The sequence below is a fragment of the Oryza brachyantha genome, chromosome 1, assembly GCF_000231095.2.
Source record: "Oryza brachyantha chromosome 1, ObraRS2, whole genome shotgun sequence".
Taxonomy (NCBI): Eukaryota; Viridiplantae; Streptophyta; class Magnoliopsida; order Poales; family Poaceae; genus Oryza; species Oryza brachyantha.
Genome location: NC_023163.2, coordinates 3,956,998 through 3,977,835, shown reverse-complemented (window position 1 = coordinate 3,977,835; position 20,838 = coordinate 3,956,998). Strand labels below are relative to the sequence as shown.

General features: G+C 37.2%; 1 protein-coding gene across 1 annotated transcript; it reads left to right on the top strand.

Moving 5' to 3' along the window:
• The first annotated feature begins 1,400 nt into the window (after positions 1–1,400).
• Positions 1,401–18,710, top strand: LOC102702237 (probable RNA-dependent RNA polymerase 3). The gene is given in 21 exon segments (XM_015842000.2): positions 1,401–1,545; positions 1,548–1,667; positions 2,615–3,253; positions 3,358–3,518; positions 4,332–4,415; positions 4,695–4,878; positions 5,333–5,537; positions 5,917–6,001; positions 6,077–6,208; positions 7,432–7,512; positions 7,613–7,684; positions 8,196–8,359; positions 9,197–9,345; positions 9,526–9,748; positions 10,375–10,603; positions 12,075–12,220; positions 12,594–12,640; positions 12,643–12,752; positions 13,234–13,381; positions 13,725–13,891; positions 18,195–18,710. Coding segments are annotated over 21 exon segments (3,549 nt in total). The 3' UTR covers positions 18,453–18,710.
• Positions 18,711–20,838: the final 2,128 nt, after the last annotated feature.

Here is a 20,838-nt window from a genome sequence, read left to right as displayed (position 1 = left end):
ACATCAGAGTAGCAAAAAAAATTCAAATTGAGCACATATTTCTAAGCTACCAACCAACAACGGTATATATCAACTAATAAACTAATTAAATTAAATAACAGAGTCACATCTCACATGTACTTATTGTCTACCATGTTTTTTTACCATGCACATGTATATTATTAAAAGTTTGGAATTCACAAGCCACACCAATAGTATTATTATTCATAGTTCAATACTAAAGATGAACAACACACACAAAAATCAACGTATGGTTTAGGATTTTGTATGATACAGATTACTTTACATGTTACATAAAGATATAAAGATAGGATATTTGTATTTCTCTATAAATATGGTTACCCATCGGGTACCAGTGGGTGAAGACTTGTACCCGTACCAAACCCGCATGTAGGGTACTGTAGCACTTATGACTAATCATCGACTAATTAAGCTGAAAAGATTAGTCTCACGATTTTCTCACATAACTGTGCAATTAGTTTTTGTTTCATATATGTTTAATATTCCATTTAGATGTTCAAAAATTCGATGTGATATTTTTTTAAAAAAAATTTGAGAACTAAACTTAGCCTAAAAGAGGTAATTGTTTGGTTTTTCATAGAAAAGCCAAACGTCACATTTATAATCTAAAAATAATTTATAAATATTTTTTATATCTATAATATTAGCGATCTAAAAGACGATACTAAAAATGTACATTAAAAAATATCCCCAAATCAATTCGCTAAAAATTTAAAATTTTTGTTGTAACCACATAAAGAAAAAAAATAAGGTGATACTCTGCTCGTGTCTCCATAGATGATGTGATTGATTTTTTATTATATATTTGAAAGTTCGTATTATTTATGAATAAAATTTATTATATGTTTAAAGTACCATTAAAAACTCCAAATATAAATTAAAGTTCTAAATATTAATTTATAAGCAGAAGTAATTGAACAAATTTCCGGTTTATTTTCGCGTCACATGCTAGGCCTTCTTTTCTGCACCGGAGTGGTACAACTTTAGCCCTGGTTGATGGGATGTATCACTGCAGTACTAGCCGAACACAAGTGTGTGCAGCAAGGAACCAACACACAGCACTCCGTTCTCCTCTCCCTGCCACCCGGGCCCCACTCCCTCACCGCTTCACTCTCCGGCTGCCATGTGGGCCCTCCCCTTCTCCCATCCACCCCACCCGCCTTTCCGAAATTTCCCTTAAATGCTTTCCTCCTCCTCCGATGGCGCCCCGCGTTTGTAACTTTGTTTTGGTGATCATCTCCTCCTCCACCACTACTAGCGTAATCTTCTCCTCGTCGCCGACGCTGCGGAGCGGCGAGGGGTTGGAGTGGGGGGGGGGGGGGGGGCGGCCTAAAGGCTTTAGACCCTAAGACCTCATGTGCATCAGGCCGGGGACCGAAATGCGGCAGCCGGAGCTCCCGCCGGCGGTCGAGGCGGAGCTGTTGCGGCTGGAGGCGAGGCTGGGCCAGATCGCCTGCACGGAGGCGCGGCAGCACCTCGCGGGCCTCGGCGAGGAGGCGGCGGCGCGGGTGCTCCGGAAGATCGGGAGTCGCAGCGGGTGCGGACGCTGTCGGGCTTCGTCAGCCATATGGCGAGCCGGGAGAGGATGAGGCGCAACGCGCGGGACATCCCCGCCGCCCACAGCTTCGCCGCCCATCCCCGGGAAGGTGAGTGACGGACTTCATCCGCGTCGCGTTTGCGTTAACTTCGGTTGCTATTTGATTGCCTTCGAATTTGTGAGGGGAAAAAAAAGGGTTCCTTTGGTTTTTTAGTCGTAACGGACGCGGCGGAGGGATCGTCTGTTTGTGTATACCAACCATAGTGCGTTTTAGTATGTTGTTGGGCGGCAAAGTACACATCTTTTGGGGTGGATCTTTCATCTCTTTTTGTGTCTCCCTCTGTTCGTAATCGAGGAGTTGATCCACACTGTGGAAAGGAGTACCGCTTTTGGTTCCCACACTGTGGAAAGGAGTACCGCTTTTGGTTCTAAGTCAGTCTTCTGTTTGTGCTGCTATCGGTTTCTGGTCTCGTTTTGGAGAGGAAAATCCTTCCTTGTTTTACTCAAGGCTGTGTTCTTTTACATATGGAAGATTATCTAACTTTTGATACCTATTTATCTATTTAATGGTAAATGAAGGAGTTAATTACTGTAAAGTTAAAAAATAATTTAATTTACACATGTGAAAAAGGTGATATGATATACTTATGTATATAAATTCTTTTTTTTTAAAAAAAACACACTGGTTCGGAACTGCGCTGAAAACCAAGGAATAATACGGGGTAAGCTCATGGGAAAAGAACACAGCCTTAGCAACGTGCGATTTGGGGTCTTCAGGGATAACATTCTTTATTTACCACCCCACTCAAATCGAGTTTTTTTTGGGATTTTCCTCGTTTCAGCTTCGGATAGTTCAGGCTATTATGTTCATGTTCTCCTTTGCTTTGCAGTTACGTACGCATTTGGCCTGGATGTTGTTTCTCTCTGATGCATTTGTTCAGTTTGTTGTAGATCTTAGCTGTTATGCATTTTTTTTCCAAATTGCTTAGCTCACTAATCATTAGCCATCTCGTTAACTGTAATGCTTCGTAGACTAACAAGTGTATGTTTAAACAGAGGAATTCGTACCCACGTCAATGTACATGAATGAGGATCATATGGATGTTCAAAGCCCCAACAATGCAATAGCTTTCGGTCTCCCAAACCATGCCATTGTGGAGGCTGGGAGTCCCAACCAACCGTTCAGCTTGTATGGCAGTGGTGGTTCTGTCAGACAAATTTCTCGTCTGGTTCCAGACCTGGCTAGGCTGACCGTTGAGAGCCCATGTTATCAGCTGTCTTCTGTGCTGCAGAACCTGAGCTACATTGAAGTTGATACTCCTGCCCAGGCAATGGCTTCTCCTGTGTGGAACCAGATGGCTGAGCAGATTGACAGTCCTGCTCGAGCAACGGTTCCTGCCGTGCCTAATGATGTTATGATGCAGGAAATGCCGAACTATATAGAGATTGATGACAGCCCCATGCAGCCGCTGATTTCTACTCCAAGAAGAGGTTCCACCCTGATCCCTGTGCAGGATCTTTCAAGACGCATTGAGAATATGGCTGGCCCCTCAGGAAGTCCACTGAGCGCAACTACTCGTCATGCCACAGCCAATCCACTGAGGGACTCAGTGAGTCCTCAGATGCTGGCACTGGAAGAGTTGGAGTTTAAGAAAATATTTATGATTTTTGCTTACCTTGGCTGGTTAGTTTCTGTTTGATTTATGCTTTTTATAGAGGATAGCAGATAAAATACTGTTTTGTGACTGAATTCACTATTTCTATAAGGTGCAGATGACTTTTATCTGTGTTTTTCTGTTGCCAACACACTATTTTCTCCTCATGTTACAGTAATAAGATAGAAACTGTTCTGTCTGTGGACTATATTAGATCCTTGTAGTTCATGCCCATGGCTCAATTTGAGTCAAAAATCTGGAGGACATTTGGTTACAAGAACATTGCAGTTTCAGATAGAGCAAAGGTTATTGCAACGCCAGTACTTTTATTTCTTCTATTTCATTAAAGGTCTCTATTAAAATGATCAAAGATGATGATCCCCTTCCATAGCAGAACATGATTGTTCTGGATGGAGTCATAAATAGATAAATATAATTTGCACTTATGCATGTCATTCTCCTTAAAATTGCATGTGCATCAAGAGCATAATGCATGCTTACCCTTTACATTTGCTCCCAGCTTCTAATGCCCTTCGAAGTGTTACATTATCTTTATTTTGATGCTAGTGTCTAGGTTTGGTAGATGCACTTCTGACTTTTTTGAGGCTAAAGGCTGAAAGGAGGCCTGCTTCTGTTGAAAGCAGAACCATTGGGTGTATGTGCTCCGCTACTGACTAGGGGAATAGTTTTTGACATCAATTTGAAGTTACTTTTTACTTCTGAAGTATGAAAACAAATAGAAATTGCAAAAATAATTTAAGGTGTGACGGATGCAACAAAAACCACCTTTTGAACCCAGATTTTCAGTGTCCAGTTCGATGGCAATCTGGAACATCACAAACCATGTCCTGTAGTAAGTTTGGACTGTTGTTTTCTTCAATCCATCATGCTTCTGCAGTCTTCTAGGCATACAATTATGCATGTTCAAAAATTCCTTATTAGAAATATTGTCTGTTAATGAAACCTAGTTTCTACTTGTAAGTCTCAACAGTTCCCTAGAACTTGGAACGAACATCATTTTGTAGTTTCCACTGTTTGTTCCTTTTCTTCTGATATATAGTAAATTATCTCATGAGCCTGTTGAAACCGTTCTCCATTTCTCCATTTATTTTTTGCAGAACCTTGATTCAGATCCACTTACAACAAAAGTCTACCATTGTAATGTTGAGATAAGAGGGGACTCTGTAGTCACACTCTTCAAGGTTTGTGGATCATTTATATAACTTTTATATATGTTCATTGTTTAATAATGTAATGTTCAACTGGTTCATTGCTGTTGACTGCTAGCCGATCTAGCTTACACACAAGGGGATATATGACCCATGCTTCCTTTGAAAGCTGCCTAATGTTTTAGTAAAATATAACGACGAATGCTAACAAATACTAAGGCACCAAAATCAACCGATGCTGCACTCATGATAATTTTTTTAGGAACTTGAGCTGCCAAAGGTAAAATTTTAACCTTATTTAACTGGATGTAGGGACCATATATTGGGAATACAAGGACTCATTTACAGAAAGTTGTTGGTGATGATAATGTCCTTGTAGTAAAATTTATGGAGAAACTATCAGAAACCAAGACTGACTTCTCTACATATTGTGAACATTACCATAAGGTTGCTAACGATGGTATTCTTTTGGGTTTGCGGCGTTATCAATTTTTCAGTAAGTTTCTTCTTCTTGCAAATGTTGAATCTATTTGAATTTATTACCAAGTGTTAGACTGTAAAATGCATTATATGCACTCATGATTATTGCAATTTATTGTATAACACCACTAGGGTGAAAGTTCTCTAATGGCTTCATATAAGTAATGGTGATGAATTATTGAAGACGAACTTGGCGTGTAATTGGTTCTGTGAAGAGGTTCATCCAGTCATTCTGTGCATAAGATAACACCTTTGTTAGAGGGCTGGAAAAATATATTGCTAGTTCTGTAACTAATGCAAATTAGAAAGCAATATCCAATATGGGGCCGAAGGGTCAATTTGACTAGGAGACACCAAATTTATTTTCTGAGTTGTACCAGTTAACTCTTGTTTTGTTACCAAACACCCATTATGCTCCATGGTTACTATCAGTTCATCGTTGGATCTGCTTTAATTGACGTCCCTTTCAGTTTATAAGGATGGAGGAAAAGAGAAGAAAATGATAGAAGGGGAGAAAAGGAATAGCAGTTCAACTGTTAGATGCTACTTTGTTCGCACTGAGTCTGGGTGGAACACGGATGAGCCGTATATACTCTCTGGCAAAACAGTTGGACAGGCCCGTGAACTATTCATGCACATAAATACTGCCCCCACCTTGGCGAAATATATGGCCAGGTTATTCCTTATGACTCCATTGAGTATTTTCATTCAATCAATGCACTGCAGGTGTATGTACTGATTGATTTTGATCTTAGCTGCTGGTCACTCAGGTTTTGCTAGCATGGTAGCAGTGTGCTGGTCTTAGAGAATAAAAGGCTTTATTTAATCAGAAGATAAGGTTGTATTTGCAGCAATGTAGGGGCCTGTTTGGTTGCTGTCAAACTTTGCATGCCTTTTCAATTCCCATGTTCATGTCATAGTTTCTGCCATCGAACTATTAGGCTCTCTTAATATATATAAAGAACAATTTTTGGCACATATTTGACTTAGGCCTGTATGCATGAGATTGTTCTGTTATTTATGAAACTTGTGTTTTTCTGTTGTGATAATGCAGGCTTGCTTTGATACTTTCCAAAACTATCACATTAGATGCTGATTTATCACAAGTTCTTGTCAGGCTGATTGATGAACCTTGCTTGGTAGTTTTCTCCCTCCTCTCCAATGCTTGGTCTTGCTCCTGCAATCTAATATTTTTCTTTATTGTAACATTTCAGGATGAACATGGCAATGTTGTTCTTAGAGATGGGGAGCCGTTGATTCGTACTGATGGGACTGGCCTTATATCTGAGGATTTGGCCTTGAAATGCCCTACAAGTATCTTCAAGGGAAAATTTTTGAAGTCACAGGTATGTTTGTGCACTTTCTCCTCCATACAGCTTGAATGGATTATCTAGGGACTTCTGTTGTCATATACATTTTAGCCTTTCACTTGTTTTTTTTTTGTGAAGGCATTATTACATAATAAGCAATTTTGGATTGCTTATAATGTAAACAGTGCACACTAATGATAAAATTTCAACAAACACAGTTGATGAAAGTGCAGCATGTGAAGAGAAAAGAGCATTTGTGGAGTCTCTGATGCATAAAGATCTTTACTACTATAAAAGCCTCTAGGGGTGATGGCAGTGAATCTGCCACCATCACCACCTATTCCTATTGCATTTTTACAATTTACCTGCTTAACTTCGTAATATTAAAAATCAATCAAATCTAGATGGATATCCACATAAAATCAAATTGATATGGATATTTCCTATGTAAAAAAGATGGTCACATATTTCATGAAAAATATTTTTCTATTTATTCTAGGAAAACATAATATGTTTCTATCCTTTGCAAAGCACAACAATTCAGCTAGTACTATTCAACATTAATATTGACACATAAATTTATGATAAAGTTTCAAACATATTTGGGAAGATTAAAAGTACTATGAAGTGAATCAAAATACCTCTTACATTGTCCTGTATTTGTATTGATACATTTCATTACTCAGGAGGAATTTACCAATCTTGATTTGGCTTAGGTCTAAGTTTTGAGGTTGGGTTCCCCTCTTTATATAGAGATGACTGATTTGAAATCGAAGGAACTATCTCTAAAATTATAGACCCCAAACCAATATATCTCTGTCTAATAAATTAACAAATTTCATATCTTTCATTACTAAATAATCTCATAGTTTATTTGACTTATTCCTAATTTTCTAATTAACCTGCTAAGTAAGCATATGGGCCTACCCACTATCATAACAATTGCTTGGTACGAATATACCTAGAATTTTTCATACTGGCAATGCATATCAATTGCATGTTTTTTGCAAATTGAGTTTTAGGGTGTGCTGAAAAGTTGCTACTGACACAGAATTCGAAAACCCAGTTATTGATATCTGCCACCATTAAGTTCTGTTACTGTGTGTCTGACATCACCACCCTATTACATTTCTCCTTATATTTTAGTTATGTTTTCCTTTTTGGACAATCATTCTTATCAAACTTAATGGCAACGATTTGCTCCATGCTTATAACTTGCTGATATACATTTTTTCGCTGTGTTATTATGTCTTGTTCAGGGTATCGCAACTTGTGATGAAGGAGAAACAATGATGAAGCCTAACAGTTTAAAGAGGCATCGGTCTCTTGCCGCTAAACATGTATTATATCAAGTCTTGATGTTCTGATCTCTTTTCTGAATTTGCTATGTTTGAGTATCAACTAATGAGTTTACTGCTCTTATCTATTCTTGTTTCCTAGCCTCTTCTTATGCAGTTCCGTTTGTTCTATTATGGATCTGCTGTGAAGGGAACAGTCCTAGTTGACAGGCGGGTATGCTTTGAGTTCTTTGCTGATATTACTCCTATTGAAATTTGGTAGTGTTGTGTTATTTGTTGGCTCTAGGAATGTTCTGTATCAAAATGGTTTCTTCAGTATCACCTCTTGTTCCCAATCTTGACTCACAGTTTGAGCATCTATACATTTGTGTCTTCCTTCTGTTACATTGCATCGTCAAATATTTGATTATATAAACTCAAGTGAAATTCAGGATAGCATTGCATGATTTATATGTGCTTCCAGGAAAGACATTATCTTTTAAAAACTCACTGTTCTCTGAGAACTGTTGATCATTAATTTTGTTTTGTCATGCTGTTATTCCCATCTTTGCAGATATCCTCTTCCCGCACTTCCTGTGCTGTCTTTTCCAATCTATTCATTTTTTTTGCACAAATTTGTAGTGTATAGATCATTATCTATTGCTATCTTATCTTGGGGAATGGTAACATTCAAGTGTTCATTGTAAGAATAAGAATATGTATATCTCTCTCTCTCTCTATTGCAGCTTTCTCCTGGAAATATACTTGTCCGACCATCAATGCTGAGAAGTTATCCAGAATTATCTGATGTTCAGTCTGTCAACTCATCGGAAATAGTCTTTGCTCGAAATGCCAAGAAAAGTCTATCTGGTGTTCAGTCTGTAAATTCTTTTGAAATAGTCTCTACAAGGTATGCCAGAAAATCTGAGACGCACTCTTGCATATGGTATGAAGAGCATGCCTAGTCACTAACCCATTTGAATACATGGGATTGCATGCATATGCCTTTTCAGAAGCCTCCCTGGAGTATAATTATACTATTGAGTAGCATTGTTTTGATTCCTCGTGCTCTGTTTTTTCTTTTTTGCTCTGAATTTCCAACAGTGCAGTAAACATAGCTCTTAATTTTGCATAGAGCATTTCCGGTGCATCCCATCCTTCTGGTGTCCCCCTTGCATCTCCTTAGAGATGCGATGTAAATGGTCATGAAAAACGCAAAAGGTAAAAAAATGATTGCACAGTTCATGATGTAACTAAGCATTCTAAAATTTTTCCACTTATAAATCTAGAGAAAATCCAAGAAATGTCATTGACAAATGTCCATTTCCAAGAAATTTTAGTACAAACTCTGCATTTCATTCATTGGTTGGTGGGTCCTTAGCGTGGTTGGATTGCTGCCACATGTTTAATCCTCACGGTTGGGGCTTGTTCGGTATTCCCTCCGTTTCACAATGTAAGACTTTGTGGTCTTGCCTAGATTCATATGGATGCTAATGAATCTAGACATATATAAATTATATACACTCATCAATTGATGAATTTAGGCAAGGCTAGAAACCTTACAATATGAAACGGAGGTAGTAGATGCCAGAGGGGGAGTAAATTGTGCTGATTAGTTTGATGGGAGAGGGGTAGTAAAGCATCTGTGGGACTGCACATTTTTCCACCACAGTTTAAGTTTTTTATTGGGAAGAAGCAAATTATATTTTTTGTTCACAGTAAGTACTATTGTTTTTCTTTTGCTCAGCAATTGACCGAGAAGGACCTTAACATCAAGGTTCTTGATCGCATTACTTTGCTATGGAGGAGTTCCAGAAGAGTATTTTTTGGAGCTTCTTGAAAATGCAATTGAAGGGGCTGAGAATGCATGTTATTATTATGAAGATGCACTGAAAAGTTAGTTCAAAATACCATTTGTTTCATCGCACCTCTTTCAGTGCAATTTGTGTATATATGCTTCTTTGTTCTGTAGGTCTTTTATTCATTTACATGTTGTAATAAGGTTGCCATTTTGTTTATATTTTTCAGTCACCCTGTTTATGTTTGATCTGAACTATTGTTCTCGTGTTTTTACAGTTGCATTCAGCTATGCTGACATGGAGGATTCAATCTCAGCACGGATGATTCTTTCTGGAATTCCTCTAGAAGAGTCATATTTGCAATCTAGGCTGGCTTTCATGGCTCGACAGGAAAGGAAGGGAATTAAGCAAGGAAAGATACCAATTGACGAGTGCTATTATTTGATGGGTACTACAGACCCTACAGGAACACTTGGACCTAATGAAGTCTGCGTGATACTGTTAGTTACAGAATACTCTTTTGCATCATGTCCTTTCAGTGTTTTTATATGTTTCAATGATCCTTGGTTTCCTAGCCACCACATAGCATAGGAGTATCCAGTATCCAGTATGGGCACCAAACAGGAACTGCTTTAATGTATTATAGTTTTCTTTAGTAGAATGCTCCAACATTACAGTTCTTTCTTCTAATTTCTTGCTTATTAGCCCCCTAAATGTTGAAGCATGACTCTAACAAAGTGACATTGACTTTCCGTGCTTTATTTTTAGCAATGAGAATGCATTTTTTTCAAACGATTATAAATTACTGGCAGTGTATTGATTGCAATTATTAAGTTCAGCAGTAAATGTTTCTAAAAGAAAATATTTAAACTATTAACATAAAATCCTAAATATTGGATTTCAATACATTTTACCAAATTTGGACTATCTTGAGCATGATGTAGCGAATGGGAAATTTGATTTGTGACTATTTTTAATAATTAGAAAAAAAATCTCTAATAAGAGATATTATGAATTATTTAAAGGTTTTGCATTTGCCAATGTTAAGAACTTCCGGCTGTGTCTCTTATGCTTGATCATATTCTGCTTTCTTCTTTACTTATGTACCTTACCTGCTGTTCAACAGTGAAAATGGTCAGCTTTGCGGGGATGTTCTTGTTTATAAACATCCTGGGTTACATTTTGGTGATATACATGTCTTGAAAGCAACATATATTAAGGATCTAGAGAAAAAGTATGTGGGATATTCTAAATATGCAATACTCTTTCCTACTTCTGGACCACGGTCTTTGGCTGATGAGATGGCCAATAGTGATTTTGATGGCGACATGTACTGGGTTTCAAAAAACCCAAAGGTTTGTTAATTCCTTGTTGACATTTTACTGTGAAATTTCTTGGAGAGCTTGTCGTGGAGATAAACCTAATATTGCCTCCATGCTTGTTTATCTTTACGAAGTCTTGCTCAGTTGCACCCTAGTCCACAGCATAGTCTTTGCATCCATATGGCTGTCATGTACATTTTTTGTGTTTACACATGTGGTTTTGTTGGAAATGCTCTGTTCTTTGTAAGAAAGATAGCCCTTGTTAAACCTTGGGATGGCCATCACACAAGGGGCTAAGTTGCTTGCCAAACTAAATAATATTGCATATGTTCACTTTTAGAAGAATTCAGTAATTCATATGCTTTGATTTTAGTTGGGAAAAACTCCATTTACATCTACAACCCTTATCTCCAAAACCTTAAAATGTGGACTTTTCTTTTTCAAAATATATATGCACTATGAAAGTCGTTCACTTTTTCACCCTTTAAAACTTAGCCTGAATATTGAGCGGTTTCACATATTTGAGTATTTGCACCCTATGTTAGTCTGGAGTGGAACATAGTTTTCTCTGGCCACAAAATTTGGTTTTATTTAGTTTTAACCACTGCATATTGCAGCACACTTATACTTTATTTTGCTCTTAATAAAATATCTATGTTATAAAAGCACCATGATGTGGACTAGGGTGCAACTGAGCAACACTGGTTTCTACTAATTTTGGATGTTCAGAAACATACGTGAAGGATTAAGTGTTTAAAAAAAATTTACGATTGGTTAAAGACTTTAAAAGAAACTCAGTTGCATGTTGGAGCATTTTGATAAATTTGGTCTGGCTGTGAAAATTAATTCAGGCCAAATATACTTAACTTTACACATAAATTTTTAATCCAGGTATTAAATAATCCATGGTACTAGAGAGGTGTTTTCCAAAACTTTTAATTCATTACGAATTCAAAATTTAAAATTACTTTTAACTTTTGGCCAGCATGCCACTCTACATTTGGGGCAATAATCTTGAAAAGCAAATGGTTTTGGTTTTGATTGTTTTAGGGTGCGTTCGGGAGAGGGGGTTGGGAACCCTTCTTCCCAGCATGCAAAACAGGGTGGCTCATTAGTGTATAATTAATTATTAGCTATTAAAACTTGAAAATGGATTAATATGATTTTAAAAAGCAACCTTCCTATAGACCTTATTTTTTTGCAAAAAAAACACATCTTTAACAGTTCGGGAGAGTTCACACAGAAAACGATGGAGTTGAAGTTGGGAAAGGGTGGAGCCGAACACACCCTCGTCACTAGAGTTCATTTTTGGAATATTGACCTTTCCTTTTTATTTGTGCTTACTAGTTTTTGGACTTTATATACAGACTTGCTATGCATGATTCGTGATTAAATTTGGCATTATTATTATTCTTGCACAATAAAGTTTTGATATGAACAACACATTCTGTCTTTAGTTTCTGAAAATAATATTGCTGACTGATCCTGAAAATGTTCTTTTCAGTTATTAGAACACTTCAAACCTTCTGAACCATGGGTAGAAACAATTACACCAAAAAGGAGAAAGCAGAAGAAGCCTCAGGATTTTAATGAATCCAAACTTGAAAGGCTGTTATTTCATGAATTCTTGAAAACAAGATTTACACCCAGGTATTAATACCAATCTCGAGTTTTCAGACAGGCATGAGTAATTATCATCAGCCTTCCTTTTTGGAATAGTAACCTACATCTGTATATTTGTCACTAGGAAACTATATAAAGAAAACTTAGCAGCATGAACCTCATTAAGTTTTTAGTACAAAATTTATTGAGGTTTTCAAAACTTAAATGGATGTTCTGTCATGTGTCAACAATAGTCCCTTGATTGAATTTGATATTTTAATTTCACTAGAGGTGCTTAGATTTCTTTATATATGGACCTGATTAGTACATTTTTAAATATCTTGTGTTGGTGACCCCTTTTAGCTTTTCAATTTATTGGTTTTATGCAATTTTAACATGTTGTTGTTTTTTCTATCCTCAGTTATGCACTTGGTACGGCAGCTGATAGCTGGTTAGCATATGTGGACCGGTATTAACGGGTTCACTTGATGAAAGTGAGAAAAAAATAATGAAGGAAAAGATGACTAAGTTAGTTGACCTGTATTATGATGCCTTAGATGCTCCAAAGACTGGAAACAAGGTTAGCTCCGATCTTGGGCTTACACAATCTTGCTATGTGCTGTGGATACTCTGGTATTGATGTAGATAGTCTTAAGCTACCCTTTTATAAATTAATAGGAGTATGCCATTGTACAATAATTCTTAGTCCGTTAGTTGAGTTCTGAGTATGGTTCTGTGAACTTTTACCATACATTTTGATTCTTGTAATTTTACCATGATCCATGAACACATGATCCAAGCGTAGTTATGTGAACAACTCATTGGTATTTGGTTCTATATAGATTTTGCATAGAGGTCCAATATTTTATACAGATAGTTGCATGGGCACATGAATCCATTTGGCATATGAAACAGTCAGACCATGCAAGGATATATGGTACAAATAAATAGATGAAATGTACAATTGCATCCTAGTTATTGATGCTTCGTAAGGCCAAAGTTCACTACATGGGAATGCACATTGCACTCAACGGTTTAAGCTTTTGCCTACATCCCAACAGGTCAATATTGCAAGTGGTCTGATTACAAAGCGATATCCCCACTTCATGGGTCGCATTCCTTCGTACCATTCATCATCCATACTTGGACAAATCTATGATAGAGCAGAAGATATAGAATCTCTACGATATGATAATGTTGCACCAAGCGGTATGTTTTCTTTTCCTGTTAGCTCCGTTTTTTTCAGTTCGTTTTATCTGTAGTAGGGTGGTTCCATGTATTCTTTATTCTACAAGTAGCACATCCGGGCTATGAGTTATGAGCTTGCAGTAGTTGTAGGTATTGCTAAATGCCAAGCATATTGAGAAAATGTTAATTTGATATAGAGGATATTGACCTTAGTTTATTTCTGTAAGTACGCAAATAGTGGCCTCAGTTGCATGGTGTGTGTATAAAGTATAGCTAATTTCATTTGTTTGATTAGGCGAGTACTATAATACTTTGAATGTTTCTCTGTAACAGCATTCTTTTTCAATTTCCTTTTTGTAACAAGGGATATCGCTGCTCCCATGCTTCACCGAGAGAGATGCACCCCCAGAAACCAAGCGCCTCTGGCAACAGCGCTATGAGGAGTACCTGACCGACAGTAGACTGCTCTATGAGGTAGACAAAGAAGAAAGGAACATGAAGTTTCAGAAACTCTATGAAAAGTACAAGCGCGTGAGTATCCAGTTCTTCTTAACATCATTTTTCCGCTTTTGTTTATGCTTAGACGGCAAAATTTGCCTTTTCAACCTTAAATCTGGAGTTGATTTTGAGGTTTTTTCACCGAAGTTTATTCTCCGGCATTGAATTTTAGATCGCTAAGAATACGTATATAAAAGTTCTATTCACAAATTGTTTTTCTGTTTGGATTATCCCGACATTTTTTGTTCAGTGATCGAATAAAACAACAACAGCTTTTAACCTGATCCCTGTTTTTTAGACAAAAGGCTTTCTAGCCCTGCTTTTACTGAAAGCAGAATAACGGTTTGGCTAGGGTTACCAGCTTACAAATTTTCTAGGGAACAAAAACTGTAGCAGCAGAAAGGCCAACCCTCCAGGCCAAAAACGAAAAAGAAGGCCATCATGGCACAACACACCTGACATAGCAAACCTCCTTCAAAAGCTAACCCAAGTAAACAGACAGACTTTACTGATCTAAACACTAAAAACACGAAGCCCACTGACTTAACCAATCCCAATTCTCCCTCTGGCTTGAGCTAGCTGCGATACGCTATCCTGAAGTTTTTCAATCGCCTGATCCATCATAGCCTCCTCCTTGCTTTTCAGAAGAGTTCTCCAATTCCTGAGAAGGCAAATAATCCGAAAAATAATTGTCACAGGAGAGGAGACTATTTTGTTCCTAAAAATCATATCATTCCTAGTATTCCAGAGCGACCAACTAACAGCTGCAAGTAAAGTTGTGCCCCATCTACTATTCCTATTACCAGCTCTACGAATACATAGCTGGTAAAAGTGTTCAAAACTGTTAGGCCGTGTATTCCAGCAAAAAGCAAGTTTACAAACGCACCACATGAAAATAGCAATTGGGCAATCAAAGATAATGTGCCTGGCATCCTCAATTTGACCACAAAGAATACAGAATTCAGAGCCCCCCCCCCCCCCCCCCCAACCTCTTTTCTTAACTGAAAAACAGATTGAATCCTATCTCTATCAGCCAACCAAAGAAAGTGTTTAATTTTGAGAGGACAGGGAGCATGCCAAATATCCATCATTCTAGCAGCATAAACTCCTCTAAAGGTTAAAACTCTATATAAAGATCTTACAGAGAAACTCTTAGAACTTTCCAAGGCCCAAACGATTTTATCTTTCTGATCTAGCAATCTCACTTGACTCAAATCTGCCCTAAGATTAGGCCAGCTTCCAACCTCTGACATACCAAAAGACCTAAAAGTCAGCCCTTGCAAATTATTACTAATCACCTCCTTTACTAAAACATCCTGTTGATTAGAGTCAGACTCTGTAGAGATCATTATATTTCACACACAAAGGGACTTCTCCCAACCAAACATCTTTCCAGAATCTAATTTGTTCACCTCCCCCTAAAAGCCATTTACTACCCCAGCTAAAATGTACCGTAGCTTTCATTAAGCTTTTCCAAAACTGAGAACCCCCATCCTCATCATAAAGGAACAAATTGCGATTACAAAGATACTTCTTTCTCAACATGTTCAGACAGAGACTCTGCTTTTCTGACAGTAAATCAAAAATCCATCTGCAAAGCAAGGCAATGTTCATTTTCCTAGTGTCAGTAAACCCCAACCCTCCAAACTCTTTAGGAAAGGATAAGCTCTCCCATTTGACCATATGGTATTTCTTCTTATCACTAATTCCAGCCCAATAGAATCTAGCTCGAATAGAATCCATCCTTTTGTGTATTCCCTCTGGCAACAGATAAACTCCCATAGTATAAGTGGGAATTGCTGAAAGACAAGAATTAATCATCACATCTCTTCCACCATAAGACATAGAACTACTAATCCAAGATCCCAATTTCTTTTCCAATTTATCAGGAATGTACCTAAACATAGCATTGGTAATCTTTTCAGAACTAATAGGAAAACCCAAGTATTTCATAGGGAAAAAACCTCTTGGACAGTTTAGCATATTAGCAGCTCTACAATGTTCCTCATCAGACAAACCCACACAAAACACCTCACTCTTGTGAAAGTTAATTTTCAGACCTGACATCTCTTCGAAACAATACATGAGAAATTTAGTGATCCCAATCTCTGTCACATAAGGGAAGAAAAATAATTGTGTCGTCAGCATATTGGAGGTGGGTGAGCCCTCCCTCAAAAATATTGGAAACTAGACCAGAAAGAAGACCAGAAGTCTTAGCGTTATCAAAAATAGCAGCTAGAGCATCACTGACAAGATTAAAAAGTAAAGGAGACAAGGGATCCCCCTGTCTCAAACCCCTGTAAGTACTAAAGAACTCACTTCTCTCATTATTAACTTTTATGCAAACTTTACCTCCTTTAACACAGTTTTCAATCCACTTAATCCACATATTAGGAAAACCCTTTTTTTGAAGAACTTCAAAGATGAAATTCCAGCTAACTCTATCATATGTCTTTTCAAAATCTATCTTCCAGATTATTCCTTTCTTACTGGTTCTTTTCAACTCATCAATCACCTCTTGGACCATGACACACCCATCCATAATAGATATTCCAGGGATAAAAGCTGTTTGGCATTGGGAAATAATCTTATCAGCCACCTCTGTTAACCTATTGGTGACTACCTTAGTAATAATTTTGAAACATTCATTCAGCACACATATGGGCCTATACTGTTTAATACTCATTGCATCCACCAGTTTGGGAATCAGAGTAATAATACCAAAATTAAGCCTCTTCAGGTCCAATTCACCATGCAAAAACATAATTAACATCTCAAGGAAATCCTCCCTCAGGTCCTCCCAAAACTGTTTGTAGAATTGGATTGTGAAACCATCAGGTCCAGGTGCGGTATTATTTTTTGCTTTTTTAATCACTATCTCCAACTCTTCCCTAGAAAAAGGGCTCGATATCTTCTCAACGTCATCCTCATTGAGGTAGTTGCTAGAACCCCAAATATCACCAGCTAAATGAATGTTTAAGGGAATGGTCATCTCTAAATAAACTCTTGTAAAAGTCCACAACGTAGGCAGAAAGATTTTCCTGTCCACTAATAATCTCCCCTTCCTTTTCTAAACTTAAGATAATGCCTTTTCTTCTTCTCCCATTAGCAACTCTGTGAAAAAAATTAGTGTTCCTATCTCTAAACAGAAGCCATTGTTCTCCACTTCTCTTTTGCCAGAAACTCCTCCATCATATAATGATGTTCTAGATCATTCTCCAAATCATACCTCACCTTCCATTCTGAAGGCATTAAATCTCTATCATCAGCTTGTATGTCAATAGTATTAATCCTATCCTCTAGCTCTTTTCTAGCTCTCTTTTGAGTCGTCTTATTATTTTTGCTCCAACCCCTCAAAAATTTCCTGAGAACAGTAACTTCCTGTTCCAAAAGTCCAGAATGTAAGAACTCTCTCTTTGAATCATCTTATTTTTCACCATCTCTTTAAAACCATCAACCAACAACCAAGAAGATTCAAACATGAAGACCTTAGCTTTGTTTTCCATCACACAATCAGAATCAAGAATCATAGGAGTATGATCTGAACCAACTCTAATCATAGATCGTAAAGTAGTTAAAGGCCAGCAACTCTCCCAAGCATTGTTCATCAAAACTCTGTCCAGAACTACTCTAACCGGATTTTCCTGGTTATTAGACCAGGTATATTTGGCCCCATGTCTATAAACCTCTCTCAAGTCACAATTACCTATAAAATCATTAAACCTATCCATTATCTTCTTGTCGGTATTACTATTGGACTTCTCTTTAAAACGATACATGTTAAAGTCACCCCCAGCAATCAAAGAGAAATGACTGCTACAGATACTTTGGGACAACTCTTGCAAGAAAACATCTCTTAAATTATCCAGGACGGGACCGTAGTTATTGATGACTTGAAAAGAGTTACCAGAGAGTCTGATTTTGAAAGTAACAGTCAAGGAAAAGTCACCTTCAACATGATCAATCTTACTTAAACTATCTTTATTAAAACCAGTGAGGATCCATCCAGAAGCTCCTTTGGAAGGCTTCCAACACCATTCAAAATTACGCCTATGAGATAGGTTTCTTAACTCTGTCAGAAAAGACCTCTTTCTTGGTCTCTTGAATACAGACCACATCCACCCCATTATCCCAAATCATCTCCTTTAAAATACCGTGCTTAGTAATGTTACCCAATCCTCTAGCATTCCAAAACAGAACTTTCATTTATTTTTGTTTTTATTAGTCAACCTCTTCCTTCCTTTCTTTTCTTTCTCCACCTCTTTCTGTTTATCATCTTCTTTATCGTCCGAATTTTCTACAGATTTTTTCATCTGATCCCTGTTGCCAACATTAGATGCTCTACGACGCATCGGAATTCGAGCAGACGCCGAGGGGCTTCGACGACGTGTTCACGGAAGCCTGCGTGATCTACCAGATCGTCTACGAGGAAGCACGGTCTTACGGCGGCGACGCCGGCCGGTGCGGCTTCGCCTGGAAGGTCGCCGGCCGCGCGCTGCGCCACTTCTACGCGCTCAAGAACGAGGGCGACACCGTGCTCTGCTCGCTGCCGCTTCTCCGCAGGTTCAAGTTCATCAGGAAGGACCATCGCTAGTACGTAGGCATTATATATGTATTGTACTCTTATTGACAGCATGCAGTATTATCATGAGCGGACCAAGGAGTTGTTAGCTTAAGCTGGTGGTTTAGTACTAGTGCTTTTGAGGAACTTGTCAGGACAACCTAGAAAAAACTAGTATGTATGCATGGCCCATGTTGCATGGAGCTTCAAGTGAACTTGATGTAGTAGTGTGTAGCTGCATGCAGCTGCTTGGGGCGCATCTCAAAAGATGTCTCGCTGTTTCTCCTTAACTCTGCAATTAGTTTTTATTTTTATCTATTATTTAATATTTTATTTAAGTATTTAGAGATTCGATGTGATGCTTTGAAAAGTTTTTAGGGCTAAACAGGACCTCATTCACATCACATGGTTTCTATGGATTTTGTAAGGGGTACTGTTCATATATTTTCTTTTTCTCTTTTCTTATCACTCGGGTTGCAAAAATTAATCACATGAAAAATCCCTTTGCTGCCAATTTCACAAGAATCCATTCACTCAAGCTCACGTTTTTGTTTCGAATACCCTTTTCTATATCATTCTTGTGTACATCTGAAAAATGTATCTTTTATCTTTAGTATTCATGTGTTTTTCATTCACCTAAATTTCTTTCCTAGTTTTACGTTTTTCTATCATGCATTATCTGTTGATTAGATTCTCGTACACTACCTTTTTCCTATGGACTTGTTTACATCGCGAATTTTTGTTTCAATATCCGGTTGAATATTTAATCAGATGTTAAAAGTGATTTTTGAAAATGGATGAAAGCTAATTTTATAACTAACCCACGAGACGAATCCTCTTGGTCTAATTAATTCGTCATTTATAGAGCTGAGGTCTAGACGGTCAAATATATTGGTGATGATATCGAATATAAGGTGACGTATAGGGAAGGAACACCGTATATGCATAGAATCTTAATGAGTTTCACGAGTGATGTCTTTATAGATGTCTTCGAGCATTGGAAAATTAGGAAAAAATTAGGCTACATTTAATACTTTAAATATGTGTCAAAAAACAAATAAAGAAAAATGCGGTAAAGGAAATAGTATAGTGTTGCTACAGTGCATGACTACAGAGTCCGTCCATTATTCGCTGTACTAGGCATGTACTGTAGCTCGCGGGTGACTGTAGTGCATGTGCGAAAAGATGGAAGAGGCGAGATTCCAGGAAATATGTCTCAGATGTCTGACCCGCCGGATTTGATCGTTGACATCAAGTCAGATGTTACAAGTCGTGTCAAACTTTTGAGGCCTTTTAAAATCTTTTCGTAAAACATTAGAAACCGTGAGATAAGACTAATTAGAACATGATTAGTCATAAGTACTACAGTAACTAATATGTGTTAATAACGGATTAATTAGACTTAAAAATTCGTCTCGCGGTTTTCAAGCGGATCTGAAATTCGTTTTATAATTAGATAACGTTTAATAATTTAAATGTGTATAAAAAATTGTTTTTGCAAAAATTGTTGCAGAAAGTTTTTGCAAACCTGAGTTTTCACAGCAACTCTGAGCTGCGTAAGGAAAATCGTGACATTGGCTAGGGCCCTGTTTAGTTTTTAGTAGTATTTTTTTTAAAAAAACAACATCAAATATAACTTTGAATATCTAAATGAAACATCAAACATAAATAAAAATCTAATTACACAATTATGGAAAAAAATCATGAGACGAATATTTTAAGCCTAATTAGTTCATTATTAGCAATAAGTGCTACAGTACCCATATATGCTAATGACGGATTGATTAGACTGAAAAAATTCGTCCTGCGGTTTTCTGGTGAGCTATTTGTTTTTTAATTCGTGTCCGAAACCCCTTCGACATGTGGTTAATCGTCGGATATGACATTAATTTTTTTTCAGAAACTCGACGGGGCCTAGGTTGTATTCAATTTTTACTAGTTAAATACCCATGCGAAGAAATATGAATTGTACATGTGTTAATATTGTCCAAAACATGTATTTTGGAGATGAAAAACAGAAACCAACATATTGAACTAATTTAAAACTTTTATTTTTATATACATAAATAAGTAGTTAGTAAAACAATATGTATAATATAGTTGATGGATGGTAGATTCAGTACCACTATCATTACCAAGATTATAGATAAGAGAAAAGGTAAATGTTATTTGATTATTTATTATAAAACTCTAAAATTAACTGAAATCTATTTTAAACTTAAAAATGATAAACTTATATATAAATTTTGTTTAAAAGACACAGTTTAATAGTTTATGAACGTGGGTATAAATCCAGAGAAAACTGGATATAACAACACAACGTATGTTCTTATATATGTAGAAACGATTTGTACCTAGGAGGTTGTTTGGTTTCTATGTAAATGATCTATGAATAAAACTTTTTTATATATTTTTAATC